Source organism: Topomyia yanbarensis, chromosome 2 (assembly GCF_030247195.1).
Source record: "Topomyia yanbarensis strain Yona2022 chromosome 2, ASM3024719v1, whole genome shotgun sequence".
Taxonomy (NCBI): domain Eukaryota; kingdom Metazoa; phylum Arthropoda; class Insecta; order Diptera; family Culicidae; genus Topomyia; species Topomyia yanbarensis.
The window spans coordinates 84,941,658-84,967,985 of record NC_080671.1 but is presented as its reverse complement, the minus strand read 5'-3'; the positions used below and the strand labels follow the sequence as shown (position 1 = coordinate 84,967,985).

Here is a 26,328-nt window from a genome sequence, read left to right as displayed (position 1 = left end):
GTTTTAACAGTTCTCATTTTTTTTCTGTTATGTGTTTGTTTATTGTTTGCTCATATCAACAAAGTTTTGACAATTTTATAATCTCGTGAAATTAAATGCGTCTAGTGCAGTTCCAATGCAAAAAAGCGAAGAACAATATCTTTATGGTTCGCCCATTTGCAATGTTTTTGAAGGCTCGTAAATGTATTCACTTTTCCAGATTTAAGTTTTAAAACGCGCATCCAAACAAAAAAAATAAACTTTGCTATTCAAAAATTGTAACTTGAACAACTATTTGATCAAAGTGGTAAGATATTGTTGGATATTAAAAGACAAATCTTAAAAATGAAACTAGAAAAAAAATCACTGTAAATTTATAAATACTATTTTGAAATGTTATACATATCGTGAGGTCAATTGTTCATTTTGTTTATAAAAAACTGACATTCTGTAATAAAAAGAGACGAAGAGTACTGGGTGGTAAAAACCTTCTTGTTCTGGCGGTTCAGAGGGTAAGGCGATGGTGTAATAATCAACTCGTCGAATGTTCGAACCCAAGCCAGGAAAGATTCTTTGTGGTCATTAGGATCGGGACGCTAGGTTTGAAACAATATTGTACACTAATAATGGGTGTTTGTCGAAACAGAAAGTCAAGTTCAAGGCTTTTCTTTGCTACATAAAAAACTGAAGTTTTATTATGCAAAACAATGAAAAAAGTAATGACTTAGTGAGCTAGTAGTTTGCTATTGGCGGGCCCCTAACTTACACCCAGTAACTTATGTAGGCAATGAAACAAAAAAAATTGATTAAATTCACAAATTGTCAGTGATCTTCATAAATACAGTTTAATGGCCAACAATATCTTTACAGTCATCATTTTTGTCTTTGTGAAAATGTGCCTTTTTGGAAGTCAGCTATTAAGTTAAATGTGCTCGCTCGTCATAGTGAACACTGATCGGTTATATATATGGTGTACAATAAACGTGGAAAAAAACTCATTATTGTGGCCGAATGTTCACTATACTGAGCTAGCGCTGAAGTCTTGTGAAAATCTAAGAAGCTTTGTCCAACCAGTGTTTAAATTTGCATGGAATTGCCTCAATAGCATGCTAATGTTTGTATAAAACTAATGACTAAATTCTTGTTTTCAAGTTAACTATGTGCCAATGTCTTGTGAAATTTTTACTTATATACACAGTTTGAGATTGCAGAAAGTATTATAGTATCTGATAAGAGTTAGATTTATATATTTTTGAATATTTATTATGTGAACCCAGTTTCGAATGGATACGGTTTCAATAAAATTTTGACGATATTTTTAGTTGTTTTTAATGCATTTATTAAAGTTGTGTTAACCCAGTCCTTCATTCACTAACACTAGAAGCTATTTTTGGTAAGTTAACATTGACCATTTTTATCTGTTTCCATATGCAATACTACAATTCCCACAATTTATTTTCCTAGGTGAACCATCTACGAGCAGTTATTGAATCCTTGCAGTCGGAAGTATCCACCCTCAGTGAACAGTTGAATCAAGCATTTCGGGAAGTAAGTTCAGTACATAACCTAACTCAAACACGTGACCAGAAGAAATATTATTTGCTATCGTTTAGAACCTCACCAAGGACAACGAGCTTGATCAGCATCGTGACTCGAACCTTCAGCTGCGTTGCCAAATTTCGGAGCTAACTCGTGATTCCATCGAGCTTAAGGACATCGTTGCACTGGTCGGTGCTAAGCGTGAGGTAAGCAGCATGTGAAGCAGCGGTGTGGAATTTATGCCGTAGTTGAATAAATTTTCCTGACACATTCCCTATTTCTACTGCTTTATTGTTGACGCGAAGAAGCGTTTGTCTGCATTGGAAATTTTGTTGCTGCATTTCCCTCACCTAGTCCAACGGCTGTCGAAAGAGGGGACGGATTGAATTGTCGCTCGATACCTATTTTCGTGTTTCACGTTCATCATTCTGATTGAGGGAAAGTGATATTTATTTATTGTTCGTGCTTGAATCAATGAGATTGATACATTTAATATTGCACTTGAAAGGTGCTAAACTATTAGCGCAAATAGTTTGGTCGATTAATATTGACGGAAACAATGCATTTATTGAGAAGTGGCGGTAGCCTTGTAGCTTGTTATTTGCGGTAATCAAATAAAATGAACGTTGAATTTCAATATTAATTCCTAGTAACTGAGCAACGGTACGTGGCAGCTAATCACTATTTCAGCAGAACGAATTTGATCGATGACGATTTACACGATTACAAACAATTCTGTAACAACCTGTACGAATCGATTCTCATCACACTGTTGAGGTGCTAATAACGCATTAGTGCCGCCTATCGAAATGGACGGAGAGTGTGCGGGCTGAAAGTTCATCCTTCGTCTATTCCTTTTGATACGCCGTCGCGGGTTGGTACCTAGGCGCGAAATACTCTTAAAACTTATTACACGCGATATGTCTCATTGCTGTCTTCCTCAACGGGCGAGGGTGAATGAATATTATTAGTACATGGCGTGTCGTGTCGAGCCGAATGGGGTCAGAAGAGGAACTCATTTCCGCTTTTCATTGAACTGCGACCGATCGGATGTGACTATGGTCGTTCAAATTGCGTTTGATTAATCTTGATGAACAATGCTGTCTGTGATTTTCTATAACCAACAAAGCAATCACGAGAATTATTGCCTCGGAAATGGTGTTGAAAGACAAGCGTTATAAATCAACAGAAGGTATTATAATCCACTTGTGTAATTGCATTTTTGGTCAACACTCTTGTCGGCAAACCATTGAAATGTGTAATTCTTCAAGATTTGTGTTAGTATGTTAAGCTAATTCTTCCGTATAATAAACCGGAAATTTTACCATTCATGCACACTACGATACAATAATTGTGTCCATTCTGTCGGTTGTGTTCTAAACTGAGCATAAAAAACAACGCTCGAACTTAGAAGCATTAGATTATGGGATTCGGTAGTACGCTCTGCCTGGCAGAGAGTAACTACCGATAAACTGCCCGAGAATGACAATGCTGTCCCATGAGCGGAGGGAATCCACTGAACATGGGACTGATTTGCATATAACACTACCAAGTAAACCAACAGCAGTGAATATCACGTGCCACGGCTACGAGCTGCCGAACCGAGACTGTCGTGTGTTCAATTGTGTACGATGAGTAGGTCTGGGTATATAGCTTATAGATATATATAGACCTTGTATCGTTACACCGAAGGGTTTGTGTTGACGGAATAGTGGTTGATGGAATTGCGATACATGACGAATCAAACACGGAATGAAGGGAAATGTGTGAAAATAGGTACCTAGTTCGACGATAATAAACTCTTCAGGTGCCATTCGGTAAAACGCGCCAAGTACGGGAAGTTTAGTTGTGTTCCGGCGGTGCAAGAAATTGGGTTGATTTCATGGTGGATTAGTATTTAATGGGTTACTGAGTGACCTTGGAGTAATGAAACCAATTAAACAGTATACTGTGCTTGAAAGTTAGTATCTTTCAGTTTCAATGTGTTTTCAAGCATTCGGATTATAAGAACAAATGAAAGTGCATCGATTCAAAAAGAGTTAAATTAGTATATCGTTAGTTCTTTTTGCGAAATCTTCTATCACGGGGAAGCTTGGAAACAATAATAATATTTAAAGAAATGATAATAAAAATGCAAAGTGATTTACAACATTTTTGTATGGTCCTAACAAAAATGTGAAATAAGGGCTGAGTGCAAGAACAGCCCAACTTAAACAAAGTTTATTGGTTATTGTGATGAAAGTCCAGCTTATTGGTTGCTATAAAGAAGTAGATCTGCTTTACTTCAACTAGAGGTACAATTGAGCGACAGAATATAAAAGTCGCAATGACGGAACATACTTTACAAAACTTGTTTCAAACATATTAGATTATAAAAATCGGAAATAAAATTCAAGCATGAAAATCGGACAGAAATCCTTCAGCATAAGAATCGCTTAAAAAGTTCTCACCCGTAGAACTCGGCAAGAGTGAACCATCAGTATAAAATCCGGTTAAAAGTAAATAAATTTTACGCAAAAGCATCCGTATATCATGATGTTCAAGATTAATAGTCAACTAAAAAACTACCTACTTTGTAAGAATCGTGAATGTTTTTTTCCGGTTCTTATACTTAAGGTTTTTTTATCCGACTCTTACAAAGAAGAGTCCGTGTCCGATTTTTATAATTGAAGTTTGTATCCGGTTTTCATATTTTAATATATTTGAAGCGGGTTTACGAAGCATATTCTGTCCTTGCGACTTTTATTGTCGGTCGCTCAATTATCATTTGTGAACTCTAGGATGTTCTAGTTCCCAACACCGCCTCCAGGCGGTTTCTTTAAAAATCTAAATAAAACTACTTAAACATGATTGTATGTTGTCATCCGCACTAGTACTTCTTCCCAACGCTCACACCTTTCATACACACACGTTGTTTGAATAATCGTTGATTTCTGTTAAAGGCAATTGAAGCTCAAAGTTGAAAATTCGATGAAAACGTGGAAAAAAAACTATTTTGTGTTTAGTGGTAATCTTCATTAAACAAATTTTAACTATTTTTGGAAATTTTAATAACTAAAAAAAATATTTTTGTGTAGCCTGTTAGCAGCATTTTACTGTGGATGCGAATTGGTTTAGCGGAATACTTAAGAAGTTTAACTTTTTTGGTAAAACACTTTGCCCGCCTGAGGTCAGTGTTGGGCACCTGGGCGAAAAAAAATCAGTTTTTTTGTGATTGCTTATCGTACCGAAACTAGCTTTATGTGCAATTTTAGCTGAAAAGAAGCATGTTTTAAAACCTTTGGGTGAATGCTGCTGTTAGAATATGGATGTCCTTATCATTTAATTATATTTAGGAGAGTCTGGGGTAAGTTGGCGGAATATTTTTTTCTCCTTTTGTATTAGGCGCTGTTTATAGTCCTGCACTTCAAGTACTGTGTGAATGTATTATGTTGCATTACATTCTGTTTCGTTCACGTTAAGTGTTAAGTGTTCGAGCATATTAGAGTGAAGAGCCCATTGTAGTCGTATTAGGGAGGGTGCCTCACCATTTCATTAATTACTCGGAATACAATTGATGCAATGCGTATGAATTGGCACCAGTATCTTTGCTTTCCAATGCGTTGAACAAAGATGGTTAACGCTGCTCTAACTACTGGCTTTACATGATTAGGGCGAAAATAAGCTCATTACCCTAGGTGAAGTTTTTTAAATTTCAGCATTTTTATTATTTAGAGCTAGTTCAAAGCTATTCCACGAATGACTAGATTTTTCGATAGCGCGCGAAAAGAACTTTCTTTGGCCGTATATACAATATACGTAACCATAAACAAAATTTGTTCTTTTTTGTTTGTTTACTTCGGAATTTCACCTGAAGAATCTCGAAAATTCTCTTTTACACAATCTTCTTAAATTAAAAAATAAAACATGATAAGTGAACCATCGCCAGAAGACACCGGTCTCCCCTACTATAAAGAAGTCAATAATTAAACGATCAAAGCACCAGAGAAATACTCCTTAACTTTGGTAATTTGCGTTATGATGTAGTCCAAAATATAAACCATCTGAATTCGCTTATGTTGAAGTAACTAGAAGAAAAAAAGTTTTTGTTTTTTATTCGCCTAGGTGCCCAATACCGCCTCTAGGCGGCCTACTTATTTTAAGGCTTTAATGAAAAATCCATTGCTTACATGAATTATCAACATTATTTACGTTTTTCTCATCACGAAATCCACCTTCAAACGTTTTTTCAAGCCAAATAAAAATTTGGGCACTAGAGGGTTAAACATGGCATTTGTATACAAGAATTCAAAACAATACATATGGGAGTTTGAAAAAATGTGGCAAAGTATAGACTGTTTTTCAGTAATCGAGAACAGCAAATCAAAGCAGTTTAATGCCAATTTTAATAGATTCAAATCATTTTATTACCGTGGATTGGTGGTACTTTCTGTGAAGTTTTCATCAGTCGTCGTGTAGTTTAAATCAGTCCTCGTATGTTCATGTCCCGGACGGAAAGATACATAGTGGCAATTGCAGTGATCCATAAAAATTAACATCAAAGTAGACATGTTTTTTAGGATTAGAAATAATGTTAAATCTACTTGAGAATAGCCCAAATAAATATTTTTTTTATAAATAGTTATTCGAGTTAAGACCTAGTGAGTTTATCGGTCCCTCTATGCTCGAAATTAATCCTGGAACGTGCCCCATAGTCCAGATTTGCATGAGGAAAGTTATAAGGCTGCACTCAGTCCTTTGCTTGAATAAACCTGTCACTACCCAACGCGCTTTGTCTAAATTATTACAAGAATTTCAAATTGGTTTTTGTAACAAGAAACGAAGCAAACATTTTGATAGTTCATTAACATTTTGTAACAGTTCAATAGCCGGACCCTGTAGAACTAGGTCAAATATGAATATCGTACTTCCGCAAAGGGATTGTACTACCACGACTTTATTTACTTATATGAAAACACTACTGAATTATTGTTTTTCGTCGGTGCCTCTGTAACCAAGTATGTAGGGGAGGCATAGTTGGCCGTGTTTTCAATTTTCGATCTACCAACTCGTGAAAAAAAACAGACTGTATAAAAGCGTATACTGTTCACTACATCTTAAAGTTTAGTTGATGAACTGTCTTCAGTTTTCTAGATATATAAATGTGAGCTCGCCAGTTTACCCTGATTACGAGATAAAGTTGGCTATATGTATGGGAAAAGTTGGGGGTTTGACAGGATGAAGCAATCAAATAGAGACAAACTTTTTTCAAGCGTACTGATAGGAAGTATTAGAGGTCTATTCAAACATTCTATAAACCAATTGACCCCAGTTCAGCATTTTTTCAGTTCAAGACTTCAGTATTTTGGTCTGTATTTTTTTCGTGGCACCTAAACTTCAAACACGTTGGGTCGGTAGTTAGACTTGTCCGAATTGGTTCAAATTTGGAGCAAATACTGCTGGTGGGATTAGCAATCGCCACAGGGGTGGGCAGATTGAGTTTTCAAAAATTCAATTTTTTTTCTCGGCGCTGTCCAAGAGAATAATATAATCATTCATTTGAATCTCACCATAAATATCATAAATGTGTGAATAAGGAAAAAATACTTACCGCAATCGACAACCCGATTCCAAAAACCTTGCTTCTATAATTTAAAATGAAATGCGACATAAGGTAATCCACATTACAGTACGCGATAGTTCGTGCATCTTCGCTTCATTTAGCGTACGTACTATCGAATCACAAACATAAATTTCAGAATACTACTTTGTTTGCTTAAAATTTAATGGTATTTTATAAAACAATATTTACCACTACATTACTCTCCATATTGGTGTTATTATTAAAAGTAATTATTAAAACGTACTTTAACTCTGTAGTGTGAATGTAGTACACTCTAGTTAAATATTATATTTTTATGTTTCAAGTGATTCAGCGTCGCACGAAGCTCACCAGGTTCGTGGTAGCCTAGCGCTTGTATATAGGTGCCAAGTTTAATATCAAATTGTTAGAGTCTTTCACAATTTTATTGAACATAACCAGCCATGGAATAAAAGTTTGGATAAATGAGAAAGGCATAATTGCACTAGTAGGTGTATTGGAACGGGTTTTTATGTTTTTAATTGATTTACTGATGACAATGCAGTTTATCAAAAATATGTAACAATTGTGTAAATCAAACCTTACGATTGGAAGACTGGATGATGGAGTGGATTGCCAACTTGATCCCTTGGAGAAAACCTTCCGTTTTCTCCTAAAGGTCTGAAATGAATGACACGCGCATTTCCACCAAACAATCTACCAGATGAGTTTAAGCTGTTATTGTTGGAAGGAGATTCTCTGTTTCCTGCGAAATGCGCGTAAATACCTCTGTTTACGGATCCGTCCATACCTATTTGGGCCCTTCACTAATTGCAATAATATGAAAGTTACCTGATATACAAATTCTGTTTACTGTAAGTCTATCCGCAACCACTGGTAATGCGTTGAACTGATGGTGGCTTCCTACTACATACAAACTTAAAATGGGTCTCACCACGCTACGAAGTGATCTTTGAATCCACCTTTTTTAATCACGTTCACAAGCATTCAAAATATTGTATCTCCTAATATGAATGCAATTCAATATGACACTGATGATGCACAGAAGTGGTGTTGCGAAGTACGCGTATCTGTTATAGATAGATGTGACAAAAAGTCCTTATTGGGATTAAGGACATGCTAAACAGAGCAACAAGGTGGCAGCTAAAATGGATGCTGTCGTTTCTGCTTCTTTTTATTTCATCGTCAAAATCAAAACATTGCAATGGCGCGCAAGACAAAATCGTTTGTAACTTAAATATCTTATCTCAGATTGCTTAGAAATTGTATCACTGTATGTAAGCATTTTAGCACATGCAGATGAATACATCCTCTTCAAGGAATTTTGATTCGTTGAACATTTTTAGTTTTCAAAACAAATGAAACACGTGATGCAAAAATCAGTCAGCTGATTGCTGAACGATACGCTTGTGTGTGTGCCATCTCCTATCGGTATAGTACGTTCTAGCCGCACACAGATGGTGAACGTAACCCGAACATAGCCAAACATAACCGAACCTTTGTTGTGATTTTGGTATCGCTTCACCTTAAGTGAACATATTACACAAGACCGCTCAACGAGGCCAAATCATTCCCACTCGAAGGAAGCACAAATGAAAACAGCCACTCAGGGCAAAATTATTCCTGCACAGAGGAATCATCAGCCATTTGAGGCTGAGACACAACCGCCATTTTACTGAATTTCGGATATTAGAATATTAGTAGTTAGCCGCTCGAGGCAGATTTCTCTTAAAACGCACGACAAGCTGTTCAGGATTACCGGCTGTTTTGTTCAGGGAAATAACACTTACTCGGGAGCGTTTCTTGCTCCATTGCCGTGATCGGAACTGTTGAAGCACAATCTCGTCAACTTCTGAGAATCGAGATCTTGTTGAATGGGATTTATAACCTAAGTATTGAATCACAAAAATATTTTTTTCGAGTCATTTCATCACAAGATGGCGGCTGTGCAGTATTTCCCCCCATGCGCGTTTTTTGAAGGGGTCCACGGCCGGAAATCTATTTCCCGTTATTTTTGACCTAGAGTCAAAAATAATACAATACAATATAATATAATATAATATAATATAATATAATATAATATAATATAATATAATATAATATAATATAATATAATATAATATAATATAATATAATATAATATAATATAATATAATATAATATAATATAATATAATATAATATAATATAATATAATATAATATAATATAATATAATATAATATAATATAATATAATATAATATAATATAATATAATATAATATAATATAATATAATATAATATAATATAATATAATATAATATAATATAATATAATATAGAATGAAATACGAAATTCGTTTTATCGAAATAATATTTGGCAAAATTGAATGCATTACTACTATATTGAACAATAAGTAGGCGACGAAGGGTAATCCACAAACAACAAGCCATAACTTTAAAATTTCATTTAAAATTAGTTTGGATAAGATCGGTTCAGCCATGAACCGAGTTGAATGAGAGTTTGTCCATTACATACACACACATACACACAGACACACATACACACAGACACACATACACACACACATCCAGTCTGTGTGGATGGTGGAGAACTGGTGGTGTGTCGAGGAGTGGGGCCGTTACCCTACTGAAGAAACTAACTACTAAGTAGTTGAATTAAGGTGGGTGTTATGCACATAAAAACTACTCCCCGAAGTAATGCCGTAAGGTAGTGCCGGGGAGGAACCAGATTCTGAGCAAGAGCAGTGGTTTTTCGCGGGTCGGGTGATGGTAGCCCAAACCCGTTCCCTGAGACATTAGGGTTTTTGTACATTTTTTACCGTCTCAGGACTTTCTTGAAAGTTTTTTAATGCTCTCTCAAAAAAAAACACTGACACATACAGACATTGTCCCAAATCGTCGAGCAGAGTCTTGAAAGTTTGAGCGAATTCTTTACATATCTTTTTCAAGAAATGTAAAAACATGCTTCTCCTAAGCGTGTTTCTCGAGTACTCCCGTTAACTGACCCTGGTCGCTAACGTCGTAGTATACGGTCAACCTCTTATACTAATAATTTTAGGATATTAGCGATCGAAACCTTTAATAATATTTTCTGGAATATTCAGACATTATCCGACCTTTTCTTGGGACCTTGTCCAGTAGAAGGTTAGTTTTGCGTTCTTCTTCGTTTATTCATATTTTATAATTTTCTTCATTTCCAGTCTTCAGATTTCAAATCTTGACGAGAAATATCCAGCAAAACAATGCAATATATGGCTTAATGTATTTCCAGTAAACAATTCGAAGCAAAGCAATCAAAATTTATATCCCATAAAAGTACGTTTGCTTGTGCGCTTCCCTTACATCCAAAAAGGCTGTTTTAACTTTTGCCAAGAAAATTAAAAACCGATACAAACTCATTCCAAGTTTCAGAGTTAATTGAATTATAACTACACCCATCACGTAGAAAAAAACTTTTCCTTGCACTGACCCATTTTGATTGAATGATTCAAAGTACCGCCACCCGTTCAACACTTGTCTGTCTCTCTCTCATCACAGCTGGAAGAACAGAAGCAGCGACATCTGGTGCAGATCAGAAATGAAATGAGTAACATGCAGGCCCAGATTGCCAACTTCCAGAAGGAGATCGCATGCAGGCAGCGTGATCAGGACTATTTGCGCTTCTTCAGGCAAAAGTGCGCGGAAACGGTAAGGATGAACGAATGTAAAAGGAACTCTTTGGTGTGATGACAAGGGCTATTGCTTTGATAATGCAGACATTCAATTACCACATACAGGAAATGGAACACCAGCAAGAATTGCACCGGATGCGGGACGAAATCGAATCGCTGAGCATTCAACTGGCAAGTTGCGAAGATACGGTAAGTTTAGTTGGCTGCAATCACAGGGTTGGTGGGTTGGAAACTTTAATTTCATTTTGCAGAACATTCAGCATGAGCAACTTTTGAGTCAATCAAATGCTCTACAGAACACAATTTCGGAGCTGGAAAATCATAACGAAATTCTACGGAAGGCTATCCAATCGTACGAGGGTAATAATGAGCAGTTGCAACAGGAACTCAGCACGTTCCAGTTTCAGGTAATGTTGGCATTCTAGGGTGGTCCGAACCTTGTTAAGATTTCGGTTTTGTTTTTGCTTTTTGTTTTGGGTGGGTAAAACAGTACGACAACTTAAATCAGGAGCTGGAAAATCTAAAATCAGCATGTAGTGAAAAAGATAATAAAATTATAAGTTTGAATGCTGAAAGGGAAAAGCTGTTAGGTGATCTGAATTTCCACAGACGGATGTGCAAGTGCGGTTTTAACACTAGCGCAAAGGAGCGAGTAAGTCTAGTTAGTCTAACGGGTGACGGTAATTCAGTAACATTTTGTATTCATTTTAGTCGAAAACTCCAGTGTCACATTCGCTGCAGAGGCAGGTAGTTCAGAAAACGTTGGAAGCGACCAAAGCTGCCGACGCACTGAAGCAGAAAACTGTCGAGCTGAAGAAGCTGGAAAATCAGTATGTTGAGGAGAGAGTTCGACTGACGGAACAAACGACGGATCTCTTTACGCAGGTGAATAGTTTTACATATGCTTTGGATCAAGAACATTAGCTTTGGTATTCTCATTTTAGCATTTGAAGAAAATAGCGATGTGTGGAACATTTGATTATTTTATGCTTGAAGTAGGCTTTAAAAGCGCTATAAAATACTTGAAATATACCTTAGGATTATTTTCTTTTTTTCATTATTTTCAAAAGCAAACAAACGGTCACTACTCAAATATTTCATTATACGGGAAAGTGGGTAAATACTGTTATGGATCATTAAATGCGTGCAACAACGAAATAAAAGTCACCAACCACACTTATTTTTCTCAGTGTACTTTAAGCACGTATGGCAGATGTACCCCATTAGGCATAAATACGTTAGGCATATGGACGTTTGGCATACATACGTTAAGCATAATAGACGTTAGACATAATTGACGTTAGGCATAAATTATCGTATTGAAGCATCACTCCAAGAAACTTTTTTTGACGGTAATGTCCTCTGATTGTAAGAGCGTGAATGTTTCAACTATTTTGATGTTGTAGAATTACTCTGGAAGCTGATTAAACTCGATCAACATTTTATTCTGTTGTATATACTTGAAGAAAGCTTTGCTCAAATGAAAGAAGCAGACCGAATGCTTGGCATGAGGAAACTCAGTTTGCGTTAAGTTCTAGACGCACAATCGATTAAATTCTCATGACTAAAATATGCTCAACATTCTTGTTGTATTAAGGTATTAATAACGCACATTAGCTTATATTAGTTCTTGCATACATAAATGGTGCAATTGTCCAAATAGAAAATATATGCCTTGAAGAACAGCTCACGAAAGAAAAAATGACGCATTTTATTATTCATTCTACGAATATACAAATATTGCTGCTTCTATATTGATCATCTCCCATATTACACAGTTCAATGATTATATTCTTGAGGCCATCAAAGATATAACTACGGAAACTCTGATACGAGGGAGAGTTTTTTTGGTTACTGTGACAAGTTACCGAAATAAAATGGTATCGTCATAAACATTGCAAGAAATAATAGAAAAAAATAATACGGATAATAGGGATAAATATCTCGCATGGTATTTTTTATTTTGCAGTTTCTCGTTAAATTTATTCGAAGGCATGGTATAGTAAAGCGTAGTTTTTTCTAACCTGAAAAAACGAGCTTAAGCTTGAAATCTCTATAATAAAGAAAACCTTGCGATTCATATTTTTTACCTATGCCTATCGTCCATTGTTCCTAACATACATTATGCCGATCGTCCATTATGCTTAACGTATATTATGTCAATTGTCCATTATGCCTAACGTCCATTATTTCTAGCGCACTTATGCCTAACGCCTTTATGCCCCACCTCGCGCCGTATAGGGCACCCGTTTGTATGGAACTGACATGAGCAAATATTTTTGCGATCGCACAAGTTATGGTCCCCACTGACAGTACAGCTTGTCCTGGTCGCTTTGCTGCAAGCTCGATTGTCACTTGATAGAAACGATACGACTCGATCTTTAGATGTTTATTGTCGAGCTAAAATCTTGGACAGTATTGCTCGTGGCAATAAAAGTTGGATTTCAACCGCACTGCGCACTTAACATTCGTCTAATGTGGACAACCGTACGAACCGTTTCAATTTGACGGGGGTTTGATAGATCGTTGGGAGTGACTTGGCTAAGAGAGTTAATATCATTTCTTTGGTCCTAAGCTCCTGAGATGGGGCAGAGGTCTTTAGCTGTGTCCTGGCCTAAGACAAGACGTCACAATCGGCTTCTTATTTTACCTTCGACATTCTTCTTTTCGCACATTTTTTTCGGTCGAAATCTTTTAAACAGTGTTGCTAGTTTTTATGTTGTAACGACATTTAATTAGCAAGGGACTGTGTGAAATATTTTTCTATAATAAGGGCCACACTACTCAAGGAAGAGCAAGGAGCTGAAGGAAGAAAGTTTAGACAAGCGTGGAGTAGGGTCATATTTGCAAACTTTGAGATTTCCGGCGACTTAATCTTTTGTCTTCTACCGCAGGGGTCAGGATATTTTGGCATTTTAAATGCGAGTCTGCAGCCTGTCCGGACAAGCGTAAAGTTACGTAAAAGAGGAAAAAAAGTGTTGCTACTTTTATTAATCGAAATAGATTTAATTTATGTCTTCAATATTTTGTATCTTGTACCATATTGGCACTGTTTTCCATATCATGTCTTGTCTTAGGTCTTGGCTAATGGGCCTAGGTTACAGGCGCCTTTACTCGCTTTCTGAAGTAATGATAGAGAAAATTCGGCGAAATAGTACTAAACATAAAGTATGTGCAGATTTGTACGACTTAAGTATTCCATCAATTCGGTGCCTCTCAAAGCTGAACTGCCCCAAATTCTGTGGAGGGCATTTGTATCACCACCGATTATGAGGGGAAACCTATTTCTGCTACAGTGTGATGCAAACCTTTCGAAATCATCACAAGGGAAATGGTTCATTATGCGGCAAATATGCCGAACAATAGACGTATTTATTGTTTTAGAATAGTGTGGGGTCAAGTAGGTCAGTTTTTTTGGCGAGCTCGTCCGATGGTGTTTTTGCACTGACTTTGAGAAATAAGCACTCGTTGGAAAGGTTATATATCTGGCAACATTTTGGAAATAATGATTTTATGCCTGACTAAATCATTTTCAAGCTAAATCCAAAAAGGCGAAGATATTTTTTCATTGTTTTTAAAATCTGGGAGTACGATAGGTCTCTATATTCGAGGTTAAATAAAACAATGTACACAACTAACAAATCAGAGGTTCAACTTTTATTTGAAGAGTATGAATACTGCAGATCATTTAAAAATTTATAAGGCAAATAATCTATTGACCTCATGCACGTAAGAAAATAAACAAGTGGCATATAATGTGAAAAATCATGAAACCGCGGAAGGAAATGTTGAAAAATTGTATTTTACAGCAGCTGTACTTGCGAATGACTTCTTCGGTGCCCTCGTCGTCGCCAGAATGTGGAATGGAAGTTGTGAATTCCGGTTTACGTGGTTGCTTAGTTGTGGGACGCGTTTGCGTTTCGGAGTTTTTTTAATCCTTTTCTTTCTCTTTTTCGATCATGTTTTTTTCGATTACGTACTTCAACAACATCTTAAGTTATTATATTGTTAACTCACACGATTTCATTGCTGACGAGCACTTTCCTTTCACACGAGCACGTAATGTTTCAAACGGAACCTTGAATTGTTTAAAGGCTGATCGAATACTGGCGCCATGTTGAACAGATACAATTGCGATGTTTATTTTCTCTTCAATTCATTTTGGCGTTTTTCGCACCATTTTCTTGTCAAAATAATTCAAATGTAGTAACCTACAGACCTACGGGGGTGGTAAATGGCTGGGTATTGCGTATCTGAATGAATAAAATAGGGCCCACGCGTGGTCCTTAGCTTACGCCCATGCCACTTCTATCCCTACCTTCGCGCGGTACTGGCCGGGGTACGAGCAACTATAGTGGAGATCGGGTAATCAACCCCCGGTGGAAACCCGATCTCCACTATAGTTGGGTGGGGGGTGGTTTGCTTCGGCAAACTTGAAGCGGAGCGTCTTTTCTCCATGTTAGGAACGGCCCACAACAGCGTCTGTTCCCCATGTTAGGGGTGGCTGACCATCGTCCGAGTGCTAGCGAGGGACTCTAAGCTAAACTATACACCATGGTCCTCCGGAAATTGAGGGGGTTTGTGTCAGGCCTTGTAAGCCAGCCATAAAAAACTAAACAACGAACAATCAACGAGATTATACGGACCAGCACAATCGGCGAAGACCAAGGCAACTGTAGGTCTCTCAACTTAATCGGAAGCACCCGCATACTTTCCGATGTATCGAAGGATCGAAAGATCGGCATAGTAGCGTTGGAGGAGGTTTGCTGGAAACGATCAATGGTACGAACGTTTAGAGGTAATCACACCATCTACCAGAGTTGCGGCAAAACACACGAGTTGGGAACAGCTTTCATCGTGATGGGCGAAATGCAGAAGCGCGAGATCAATGAAAGAATGTGCAGGTTGTGCATCAACGGTCGGTTCTTCAACTTTAGCATAATTAACGTGCACAGTCCACACTCCGGAAGCACTAAGCGCAGCTCGAGCACGAATACGACAGCTGCCCAAGCCACGACGTCAAAATCATAATAGGAGATTTAAACGTTCATGTTGGTCAGGAGGATGAATTTAGATCGACTATTGCGAAGTTTGGCGCACACCAGCTGATGAACACAACGGCCTACGACTAATCGATTACGCCACCTCCAAGAATATGGCCATACTTAGTGCCTATGTCCCATATAGGTACAGCTGGAGGTCACCACAATAGATTGAATCACAAATCGACCACGTTTTGATCGGTTGACGGCACTTCTCTGATATTATCGACGTCAGAACCTGTCGTGGCGCTAACATTGACTCGGACCACTACTTGGTAATGGCAAAACTTCGCCCAAAACTCTCCATAATTAACAATGTACGATACCGACGCCTGCCTCTGTATGATCTTGGGCGACTGAACCAACCAGAAGTCGCCACAACATACGTGCATAATCTGGAGGCGGCGTTTCCGAATGAGGGTGAGCTCGAGGGGTGACACTCTTGGGGACTGCTGGAACATTATCAAAGCAGCTATAAACAACACAGCCGAAAGCGTCTTCGGGTATGTGGAACGCAGTCAACAGAACGACTGGTTCGACGAGATATAGCACGCTAAAAATGCAATTTAAGTTTTATGAGTGATTTATTTAAACTACCATAAAACCTCAATTGTTACTCCCCATCCTAAATATTAGAAAAACTAAAAAAATCGCTGTACTTCTCGTCGTCTTGTACCTGCCGGATTTGAGCAGAACACAACTGAAACAGAAGCAACAGACGCGCCTATTCAAAAAGAAAAAAAACGCCGCCTGGAAGAAACAGAGTGAGAGAAAATGGAACAGTTGTATCGCTCTTTAGAAACTCGAGAATTCTATCAGAAGCTCTTTGCATTCCGCAAAGGCATCGTGTCGCGAGCCAAAATGTGTAGGGATAAGGATGGATGTATTCTGACAGATCGACGAGAGATGATTGAAAGGCGGAAGCAACACTACTTTGAACACTTTAATGGCAATGAAGAAACGGATACAGTAGGCCAAGCCAGCAGAGAAGAATACTACGTCAGTACGGTGGACGATGGAAACCAACCTATTTCCACGTTGGGGGAAGTTAAATATGCCATTCAACAGCTCAAGAACAATAAAACGGCTGGTAAGGGTGGTATGGGAGCTGAAATCATCAAATGGGTCAGAAAAGGCTGGCTATTTGTCTGCACACACTGATAGTCAGAATCTGGGAATAGCTAACGGATGAGTGGAAACAAGGGGGTTATTTTCCCCATCTATAAACAAGCGACAAGCTGGAATGTGAGAACTATAGAGCGGTCACCATCCTGAATGCCGACTACAAAGTGTTATCCCAGGTCATCTTCCGACGCCTATCATCTATTACTAATGAATTCGTGGGAAGTAATCAGGCCGGTTTTATCATCAGGCGCTCGACAACAGACCAGATCTGCAGCGTGCGGCAAATTCTCCAGAAATGCCGTGAATACCAGGTCTCAACGCACTACCTGTTTGTTGATTTCAAGACGGTATACGATAGCATCAACCACACAGAGCTATAGAAAATTATGAACGAACACGGCTTTCCTGGGAAGCTCACAAGACTAATTGAAGCGACGATGGGGGTGCAAAACTGTGAGAGGATAGCGGGCGAACTCTCAAGCTCATTCGGATCCTGCCTGGGACTAAGACAAGGTTATGGTCTTTCGTGCCTGTTGTTTAACATTGCACTAGAAGGTGTTATGCACAGAGTCGGGTTCAACAACCGAGGTACGATTTTTACACGATCCAGCCAGTTTTTATGTTTGCGGATGGCATGGACCTTATTGGGAGAACATTTAAAACGGTGGTTGAGCTGTACACCCAACTGAAAGGGGAAGCAGCAAAAGTTGAATTGGTGGTGAATGCGTCTAAAACAAAGTACATGTTGATAGGAGGGACCGAACGGGAGAGATTTCGCCTAGGAAGCAGTGTTACGATCGACGGAGATGTATTTGAGGTAGTGGAGGAATTCATATATCTCGGATCTCTGCTAACGGCTGATAATAATAACAGTGGAGAAATCCGAAGACGCATTATCAATGCAAGTCGTGCCTACTATGAGCTTGAAAAGAAATTATGGTCTGTAAAAATTCACGTACTAAATTTATCATGTACAGAACGCTGCTAAGACCGATGGTCCTATACGGGCACGAAACCTAGATAATGCTCGAGGAGGACGCATTCGAGCGTCGTGTGCTTAGGCCTATCTTTGGCGGCGTGCAGGAGAACGGTGTGTGGAGGCGAACGATGAACCACAAGCTCGCAAGGCTCTACGGTGAACCAAGTATCCAGAAGGGAGGGGGAGGGGGGGTCGGAAGGATACGATGGGCAGGGCACGTTGCGAGAATGCCGGACAACACCTCTGCTAAAATTGTGTTCTGCTCAAATCTGGCAGATAGGTACAAGACGACGAGAAGTACAGCGGGCTAGATGGGTTTACCAAGTGCAGCAAGGTCTAGAAGGTATCAGACGCAACCGTGGGTGGAGAGAGGCAGCCGCGATCCGATTGTTATGGAGAAGGATCGTTGATCAGATTATATCAAATTAATTGATGTAACATCATATAAATAAATAAAATAATGGTGACCTACAGTGCCCACAAACAGCTGATCTATCGTGCGATTTTTTTTAGTTTTTCAAATATTTAGGATGGGAACTCTAGTAACAATTGAGGTTTTATGGTAGTTTTAAATAAATAACTCATAAAACTTAAATTGCATTTTAGTGTGCTATAGAACTTCAGTTGTTATTAAGGATGGTTCATTTAAATTATTTTCTTTTATGCGTTAATTTCATTTTTACCGAAGCAATCAAGATTCTATCTCTTTTGTGTGGACAGTTACAAGTGATTTTAATAACATAATAATTCTTTAAATCTTTCATGGATTGCACACTTTCTAAGCTGTTGATTCCAGTTGAAAGATCGGAGTTTTATAAGTTTTAAATTATCAGTCAATTGAATTATTCAGTGTGGCCAGCAAAAATATCGGATTTATGAACAATTATTACTATAATATGAAACTAGCTAGATATTATGTCTATGTAATCCGTTTCAAAAAAATATGGATGGGTAATGTTTTCGGCATAACCGGAGAACGGTCGAATACATTAGTATAATTCACTTTCACAAGAGGTAAATTTGTTAACTGCATAAGCAAATGATTCGGCAGCAGCTTACCAGTATTATTAACCCGCACGAAGCAATTAAATAAATCTGAAGCAGCACCTCAGCTAATTCATCAACAAAGAATAAGTGAAAAGTTGATTATGCTGCCGAAAATCGATACAAGCTTCATCTCACTGTCCGTATTGATGTGCAATCTGCAGCCACATACTGCTGGTACGGTGGGCTATAAACGAATGGCAGCCCAGGAAGGGTAGTCGTGACTGATATTTATCACTTCTCGACTGTCTTGTAATGCAGTTTTATTCAATCCGAGAGAGCTGCGGAATCATTTGAATAAAAACCAAACTTTTTTTCATTATTTATAGTATTTGTACCTACATTTTACGGAATTAGGGGGTGCATATTTGCAATCAGATAGTGCAAAAATCTAGTTATTGTATTAAGTGCAACAAAAGTTATTAGCGTTCAAAAACTGACGCGCTTGTCGCTGCTGATATTTTGAAACGGGCCCCTATATTGAAAGCTTGAAAATATTCTACATTAAAAATCTACGTAAAATAACAACTGCTACATTACGCTTTAAGGCGATGCAATTACTCCTGCTCGGTACCCTTATTTAACGTTATACAACCTCCACAGATTGGTAAGCTGAAAGGCAAAAATTCAAACCTAGAACAGAGTCTTTTCCACAAAGAGGAGCTCATAGAAAGACTACAGCAAAGTTTGCGCGATATTACTCAACGGTTGACCTCGAAGGCCGAAATTGCCCAAAGCATGGAAACGAAAAATGCCAAGTACCAGCCGTGTTTTGAACAATCTTTTATTGCCAGCGAACTTACTTTTGCTTGATTTTTAGTTTATCCCAGCTGTTAGAGAAATTCCGAGAAGATTCCACTGTGCGGGAGAAGAAGCTGGCTGATGAACTGAACAACATTCGAAGGAGCTCACAGGATCAAACAAATCAATTGCAACAATGCGAAAATCAAATCGCATGGCACCGGGATGAGTTGGAATCGCTTCGGGGGAAATTTGATAGTATGTTAAAAGAGGTAAGCCCCGTTTGGTTGGTACTCTGTCAACAATAACATCAACCATATATTGCAGAGAGACGCACTAAAGCAAGATATTGTGGAATTAAATTGCAAACTCGCGTGTTCCGCCGGAAAAGAGAGCGCCCTTTGCGATGTTTTGAAGCAACTACAGGATGAGGTATCCGACAAAACTGGACGCTTGACGGTGCGAATAAAATTGAATCATTTTAGGTATATATTTTTTTTTACAAACTTTCCATATTTGTAGGAAGTAGAAGAAAATTATCGGAAGATCTATCAAGCTTACCAGCACCTGAAGAGCTTCAACGAAGACCTCTCCAAGCAGAATCAAGTGTCACGGAGCCACCTGGAAAACTACAAAAAACTAGTCGAATTCAAACGCCAGACAATCGGGACGGTTGAGCTTGCGCAAAAATTTGCCGAAGAGTCACGCCGGCGAGAACGGGCCTACCTACAGAAAATCGCAGAACAAAAACAAGTTATTGTCCACCTCAGAGACGATCGTATCAAACTAACGGAAAAGTTGTACGACTATCATCGGGATTCGTTGATTCTAAATCGAAAGTTGGAAGACTATCATCAGGCAAACATTGGGAGGTGATTGTTCCACCGGATCACGGTTTTTTTTACTAGCCGCGTTATATCAATAAAGATCGTAATTAATAATTGTGCCTTTCATTTTGGTTCGGTTCCGTTTCTAGAAATATGAATACTTCCTTTCATCAAACCTTTTATCCATCGGAGGCGTACAAGCTGATGCGATCGAGTAGCGATCCGAACTGTAAAAAGGTTTGTTTGTATCTAGTGGGCTGAGTTCACGAAAAATTGTATCAACTTTCTTTTTAGAACGACGAATTGCTCCACCGAGTAGAGACCACCAGTAATCGAATTCTACGGACGAGAGAATTTTGGCACCAAGGAATTAAGGAGATTTTGTCACCCACACGTTTCGCCAAGTAAAGGATATTTTGGCAAATGATAGAGACCGTAAATGCATTTTTAGAGAATAATCCGGTATGTTTTGAGAAATTTCCGTGAAATTTGTATTAAATTTTGATACGTTAGTTATTTTTGTTATATACACATAAATGAAGATGTTTTATATGAAATTTAGGCGTGAATAATTAATGATCCGAAATTTGCCAGCACTTGTTTGAAATACCCAACTGTTTTTAGGGGTGTGAGGGGGTATGACGACAATATGTTATATTTTGTCGTAATATTCTTTCACGGAAGAGAAATCAAATGTTTTAAGTTACATCCTAAGGGGGGGTGTGATAACAATATTGCTGACAATTTGTAAGATTGGGAGAGTCAATTTTGGGCCATACTCCTCGGTGGAAACTTAATTCTGTATTTTACGTGGGATTTAGAATTTGATTTTTCGTGATGCAAAAATCAGCAGGAACTAGTTTTCTTTGTTCTATTGTTCTATAATAATAGCTTCTAGACAAACTAAAAGCTGTTCCGTCATGCTCTTTAACATTTTTGCATTTCGGTTTATCCTCATGCTCAATGATACTCGTAACATGTCGAGACATCATGGGGCCTATTCTCACAGTCACGTCACTTGGTGACTAGAACAAAATTTCCTTCTAGTCACTAGGTGACGTGACTGTGAGAATAAAGCCCCATGTGAACTCTCTCCACAGTAGGGATATTTTTCAACATTCATGGATCGTTTGAAGATCCTTTGCAGGATGTCAACTTCTCCCAAATTGAGCACTATCTGTACATTTAGTAATTGTTTTACTTCTTGAGTAGCTGGTCTCACAAAATTCGTAGCAATGGCAATTTTACCCGATTTGGAAATCACGGAATAAGAAGCTGTCGAAATTCGCCTGTCTGGCCCGCTATCTGTGAATGTGGCAATATGAGACAACCGGACCCTAGATTGGCAGAACTGAAGGGACTCTTCTTTCTCTACTACTTCTAGTAGGCAACGTACCATCACATTTTGACAGTTTCGACGGGAGTTGGTGTCTCTGAATCAACCCTGAGTCGTATATGATTCAGAATCAAAATATATTGGCTTGATTGACACGTTAGCGTCAACAATCAGCTCTTACTCGTATCTGAGAGCATCAGCGGACAAATGCTTTCAAAAGGGAGGCCTCAAGAGCTTTTGCAAAGAGTTTGGCATCCATCTATTGTGTCTCAGATGTGTAAATCTAAAAACACTAATTTTGTTTTTGTGCGACGAGACATCAACCTTCCAAATAATCAGGACCTACGTTTTTTCGTAGGTTCCGCATTGTTGAGCTTTTGCGAAGATTTGTAAAACAAAAAAATGTGGTTGATAGTGACTTAAGTCGGCCCTACCATTGCCCTAAACCTTGTGTTTGACGTTTCATTCGGTTCCTTGTTGTGTCTACGATTCTTTGTAGCAACGAATTGTGATTTCCATTAGACAACTTTATGAGCACGCCAATTGTCACAGGTTGGACGGGCAGGAAAGCCTTTGAAATCGATCACTGCTGTGTTAATGTTCCGCAGTCACAGGTTTTCCTTGAATTAGTTCGTTTCTATGGAAGCACTATATACTAGCATAATAAGACTCTGATCAACAGAAACAGCAACTGATCCAACATAGTTTGATTTGAAAAGTTGAATTCATACAATTCCTCTATTCAAGATTCAATAGGTAGGTTTAGAAGCTCCCAGCAGTAATACCAGCCTTAGGCTCTCCTCCGGTTCTCGACGGGCGGTTGATTCGGTCGCTCCATGAAAAACGACGAAATTGCGAATCAGTTCGAAACGAATCAGTCCGAAACAAGAAAAGAGCAAGTTGATTTTATTTTTTATTGAATTTAAAGATAAAACGGATTTTACAACTAAAACAACTAAATACCTCTAGCACTATTCTACAAAAAGATGAAAGTTCAATTCCTGGGGCTTTCCAATGCAAACCATATAAATTTGTAAAACGAGCATTGGTCTTTTTGAAAATAGGTACAATTTTCCGATCTCAACGTGTAAGGGATGTACTAGCAGTATACAATGAGCGTGAATTGCACCTAGTACTTCCAAATTAACAGCCAGTGCCACCGATAGAGAAGTAAATTAAGTAAACGAATGTAATCTGTAAGCGCTGGAAGCTTGTGTGATAATTTAGAAGACATTATTATTAAACAAATGATTAAATAAATAATTAAATAAATTCACTCTTTGGGGGGGCGGGCATAGCGTAGTTGAGAAATCGATTGCCTTGTACGCAGCTTACCTGGGTTCGAATCCCAACCACGCACATAGGGTTAGAGATTTTTCTAACCCGAAGAGGCGAATGACCTTAAGGTTAAAACCTTTATAATCGACACAAAAAAAGATAAATTCACCCCAAATTTTACCAATAATTCTCAATAAATTTATTTCTTTTAAATTAACCACCATACATTAAATATATGGCTAAATCCTCAAACAATGCTCTGAACCCAAATAACTTTCAAGTATCTCACCAATGTCAATAAATCGAGTTCTTTGATATAGCTCATGAACCGATCTTTCTACCCTGCCAAGGGCACCAACCTTAGGGGATGCTGAAATCATGATCTTCTTTATATAATAAGTGAGGATAAATGATAAAATAAGACATACTAAATTTTTGTTCGATAAGCCAACTAAAAAAAGGTAAACATCAAAGAAGCGCACAGCTGGCTCTTAATATTGAAAAATATTTCATTTCTTCCAGGTCCTTGCTAATTAAATGTCGTTACAACATAAAAAAAATTGTCTCACTCTTAGTCGCTAATAAAAAGGAGAGAAAAAGAATAAGTAATAAACGTGCTCGAGTTGCACAACACGAAAATTTCAACTGCAAAGACTTCAAATTAAAAAATAGTGAAAATATTGCAAAGTTTATTGTTCGTTTACTCAGTTTCATAGAAATACAATGGGATGGATTTGTGATCATGGGTAATGAAGCATCCCCTCTCCTTAAAGCTATAGCAAAGATCGTGGAGTAAGCTAGATCAATTGTAATCGAGAAGACAACCATACGGCGTACCATGAGAATTGAAGCCTACTCGATGCCGGGAAAAGTTACGCAATATCACAAAGTTGCCGGATATCAACGAGTTCTGCACTAAATTGAATCTCTGGTTGAAATGTCACATGAGATTTTTGGTGGTCTTGGAAACACCGAAAACTCCTTGACTCATCTCAAATTTCTAAGCCAAGAACTGGTTACTTCGGCTTTGTGTCAGAGGTGGCCTCTCAAGAGAAAAATTTAAGCTTTTGTAAGGAATAACATCCACCTATAATTCTTTGAAGCAGCAAAAGATGTCTCCGCATTATTATTCTGAAAAAGAGCACACAGAGCAGAGTTCAAAAAATTGACATCCCTTCGTGAACTTGAAAGAAAATAAAATTCAATTCATGCCCGGCGCGATAAATGAAATGTTTGGTTCGTTTCCCTCGTCATTCGTTCTCCCGACACAGCGCATTCAGGTTCGGATATTCTCGGTTTCAGAAGCAAACTGAATTTTGTTTCAATGTTAGTTCTGAGGGGGATTATTGAGTAAAAGTGCACCAGATATAGAGCAGTTCACTTATGCTCGAAAACGTAGAAGATGCCAACTTCTGCCATCAAACTGTCCATATAACAACAAATGAATGCTTTTGTTGATGAACGAATTTATATTTCCTCTGCACTCAAGCATTCGCTTCTGCATGAAATTTCAGTCAGTTGGAAAGTTAATGAATGAGGGTGAATCTGAATGTTGGTTGCGGTAAATACAAGCAGAAATAGGTAACTGATTTTGAATTTTCGCAGCACTGACACAGAGCGCTTTTTAAAATGAATGCTTCAGATTCCTGAGACGCTGTTTGTACACGTTGCATGGTTATGTGGAATCTCCTACCAAAGGTTCCTTGACATGAGTTTGAAAGAATGCACCATTTGGTCCAGTGCGGTTGCCATTCGCAATCTTTGCTCGTTAGAGCAAGGGACCCTTGAAATAACCAACTCCGTGTTTTAGTAATTCGAATCACTGCACCGTCGATCTCAACGATGTGTGCGGGCATTTGGAAATGGTAGTTCTTCATAAAAGGCTTGTCACCATTAACGTAATTTGCTTGCTTTAGTCAGAGTTACATAATTCTGAGTTTATCTGGATGAACTTTTGAGAAAACTGCCACGATGAGTAATCCTGCGTCAGTTCTTTCGAAATCTTTAGAATATTTAGCGGATTGTCTATTATCCAAAAGAAAATCAGAGTTCGATGTGTATGATTTAAACGGGAAGTCAGTGTCTGATAATAAAGACAGACTACACTAGAAATGTTCATCAAATTTGCACGGAATTTGAAAAAAAAAAAATGCATAATGCATCAACTTTACACTCACTCGCAGACAAATCTGTTCAATAAACGCCTTACGCATATCCACTTCGTTCGATGTTTTGTTGGATGTAGGGCTAGGTTTTCTGGGATTTGACGTCTGACACGCAACACTAAATGCATTCTAAATTTCTATTTTGATTTCGAAGTGTGTCTATTTTTACCTTCCGATGCACAATAGAATTCTCCTAGAATATTTACAAAGACTGTTTTCAATAATATTTCAAGACAACGGTGATTTATCAAAATATAAGCTTTTTACGTTAACTGAAACTGTCCCTGCCTGCGCTGCTCCAGCGAAATCTAATCAGACCAATTGTAATAATTTTAGTTCTGGGAATTATGCTTATAAATTGTAGTGCTCAAATGAGAGGTAAGCCTCAGTTAAAAGATTTTCTGTTTAAAACGTTGTTATTAATAAGCAACATTGGTATGAAGGGGTTTCACTTAGATACTAATATCACAGACAATATGCTAATATGGTAGATAGTAAATTTTACAATAATAATTATAATTATTATACTTTTCATCTATCCTCCAAACTCCCAAATAATTGACGGAAACACTGCCACTACTCGAACGAAGCTTTCGGAATTTGTGGTGTTCCTAAACAGACCAACATCTCTGTACCACCGACCGGCGCCATCGCCCTCTTGGATTGCCCACGAACGATCGTTCAATCTCTTGCACATACCAGCGTAAGCGAGAGGGTACGAAAACACCGGCTGATAAGAGCGAGCGAGAAAGCACCAAAACAAATCAACTCGAAAAGAAAAGTTTCTCATGCTCTCGAAATGGTACAAACGCGAGAGCGCAAACACGAGCAAAAAGCTCGTTTGATACTCGCGAGAGCACAAAGCTCAAACGAACTGGTCCAAAATTCAACGAGGAGGCGGATGTAGATCATTTCCCTTCACCCCATCCATATGTGTGTTGCGTTCTCTCGAGAGGTCGTGTCGTGGGGCTCTAGCTTTCGAGCAGTTGCGCTCCTTGTTAGTATACGGTTAGCGTTCA

General features: G+C 38.2%; 1 protein-coding gene across 4 annotated transcripts in view; it reads left to right on the top strand.

The window, feature by feature from the left end:
* LOC131678692 (nucleoprotein TPR-like) overlaps positions 1–21,066 on the top strand; it is a 59,180-nt gene extending 38,114 nt beyond the window's left edge. For 2 of the 4 annotated variants that reach the window (XM_058958946.1, XM_058958944.1), the window contains 13 exons: positions 1,444–1,527; positions 1,593–1,724; positions 10,639–10,788; positions 10,857–10,961; positions 11,024–11,179; positions 11,263–11,424; positions 11,484–11,657; positions 19,566–19,720; positions 19,783–19,975; positions 20,031–20,162; positions 20,226–20,575; positions 20,680–20,767; positions 20,825–21,066. In XM_058958946.1, coding sequence (XP_058814929.1) covers positions 1,444–1,527; positions 1,593–1,724; positions 10,639–10,788; positions 10,857–10,961; positions 11,024–11,179; positions 11,263–11,424; positions 11,484–11,657; positions 19,566–19,720; positions 19,783–19,975; positions 20,031–20,162; positions 20,226–20,575; positions 20,680–20,767; positions 20,825–20,938 — 1,995 coding nt within the window. In that variant the 3' untranslated portion in view covers positions 20,939–21,066. The remainder of the gene's footprint in view (positions 1–1,443; positions 1,528–1,592; positions 1,725–10,638; positions 10,789–10,856; positions 10,962–11,023; positions 11,180–11,262; positions 11,425–11,483; positions 11,658–19,565; positions 19,721–19,782; positions 19,976–20,030; positions 20,163–20,225; positions 20,576–20,679; positions 20,768–20,824) is intronic. The other 2 variants (XM_058958945.1, XM_058958947.1) reach the window with 2 other exon arrangements.
* Positions 21,067–26,328: the final 5,262 nt, after the last annotated feature.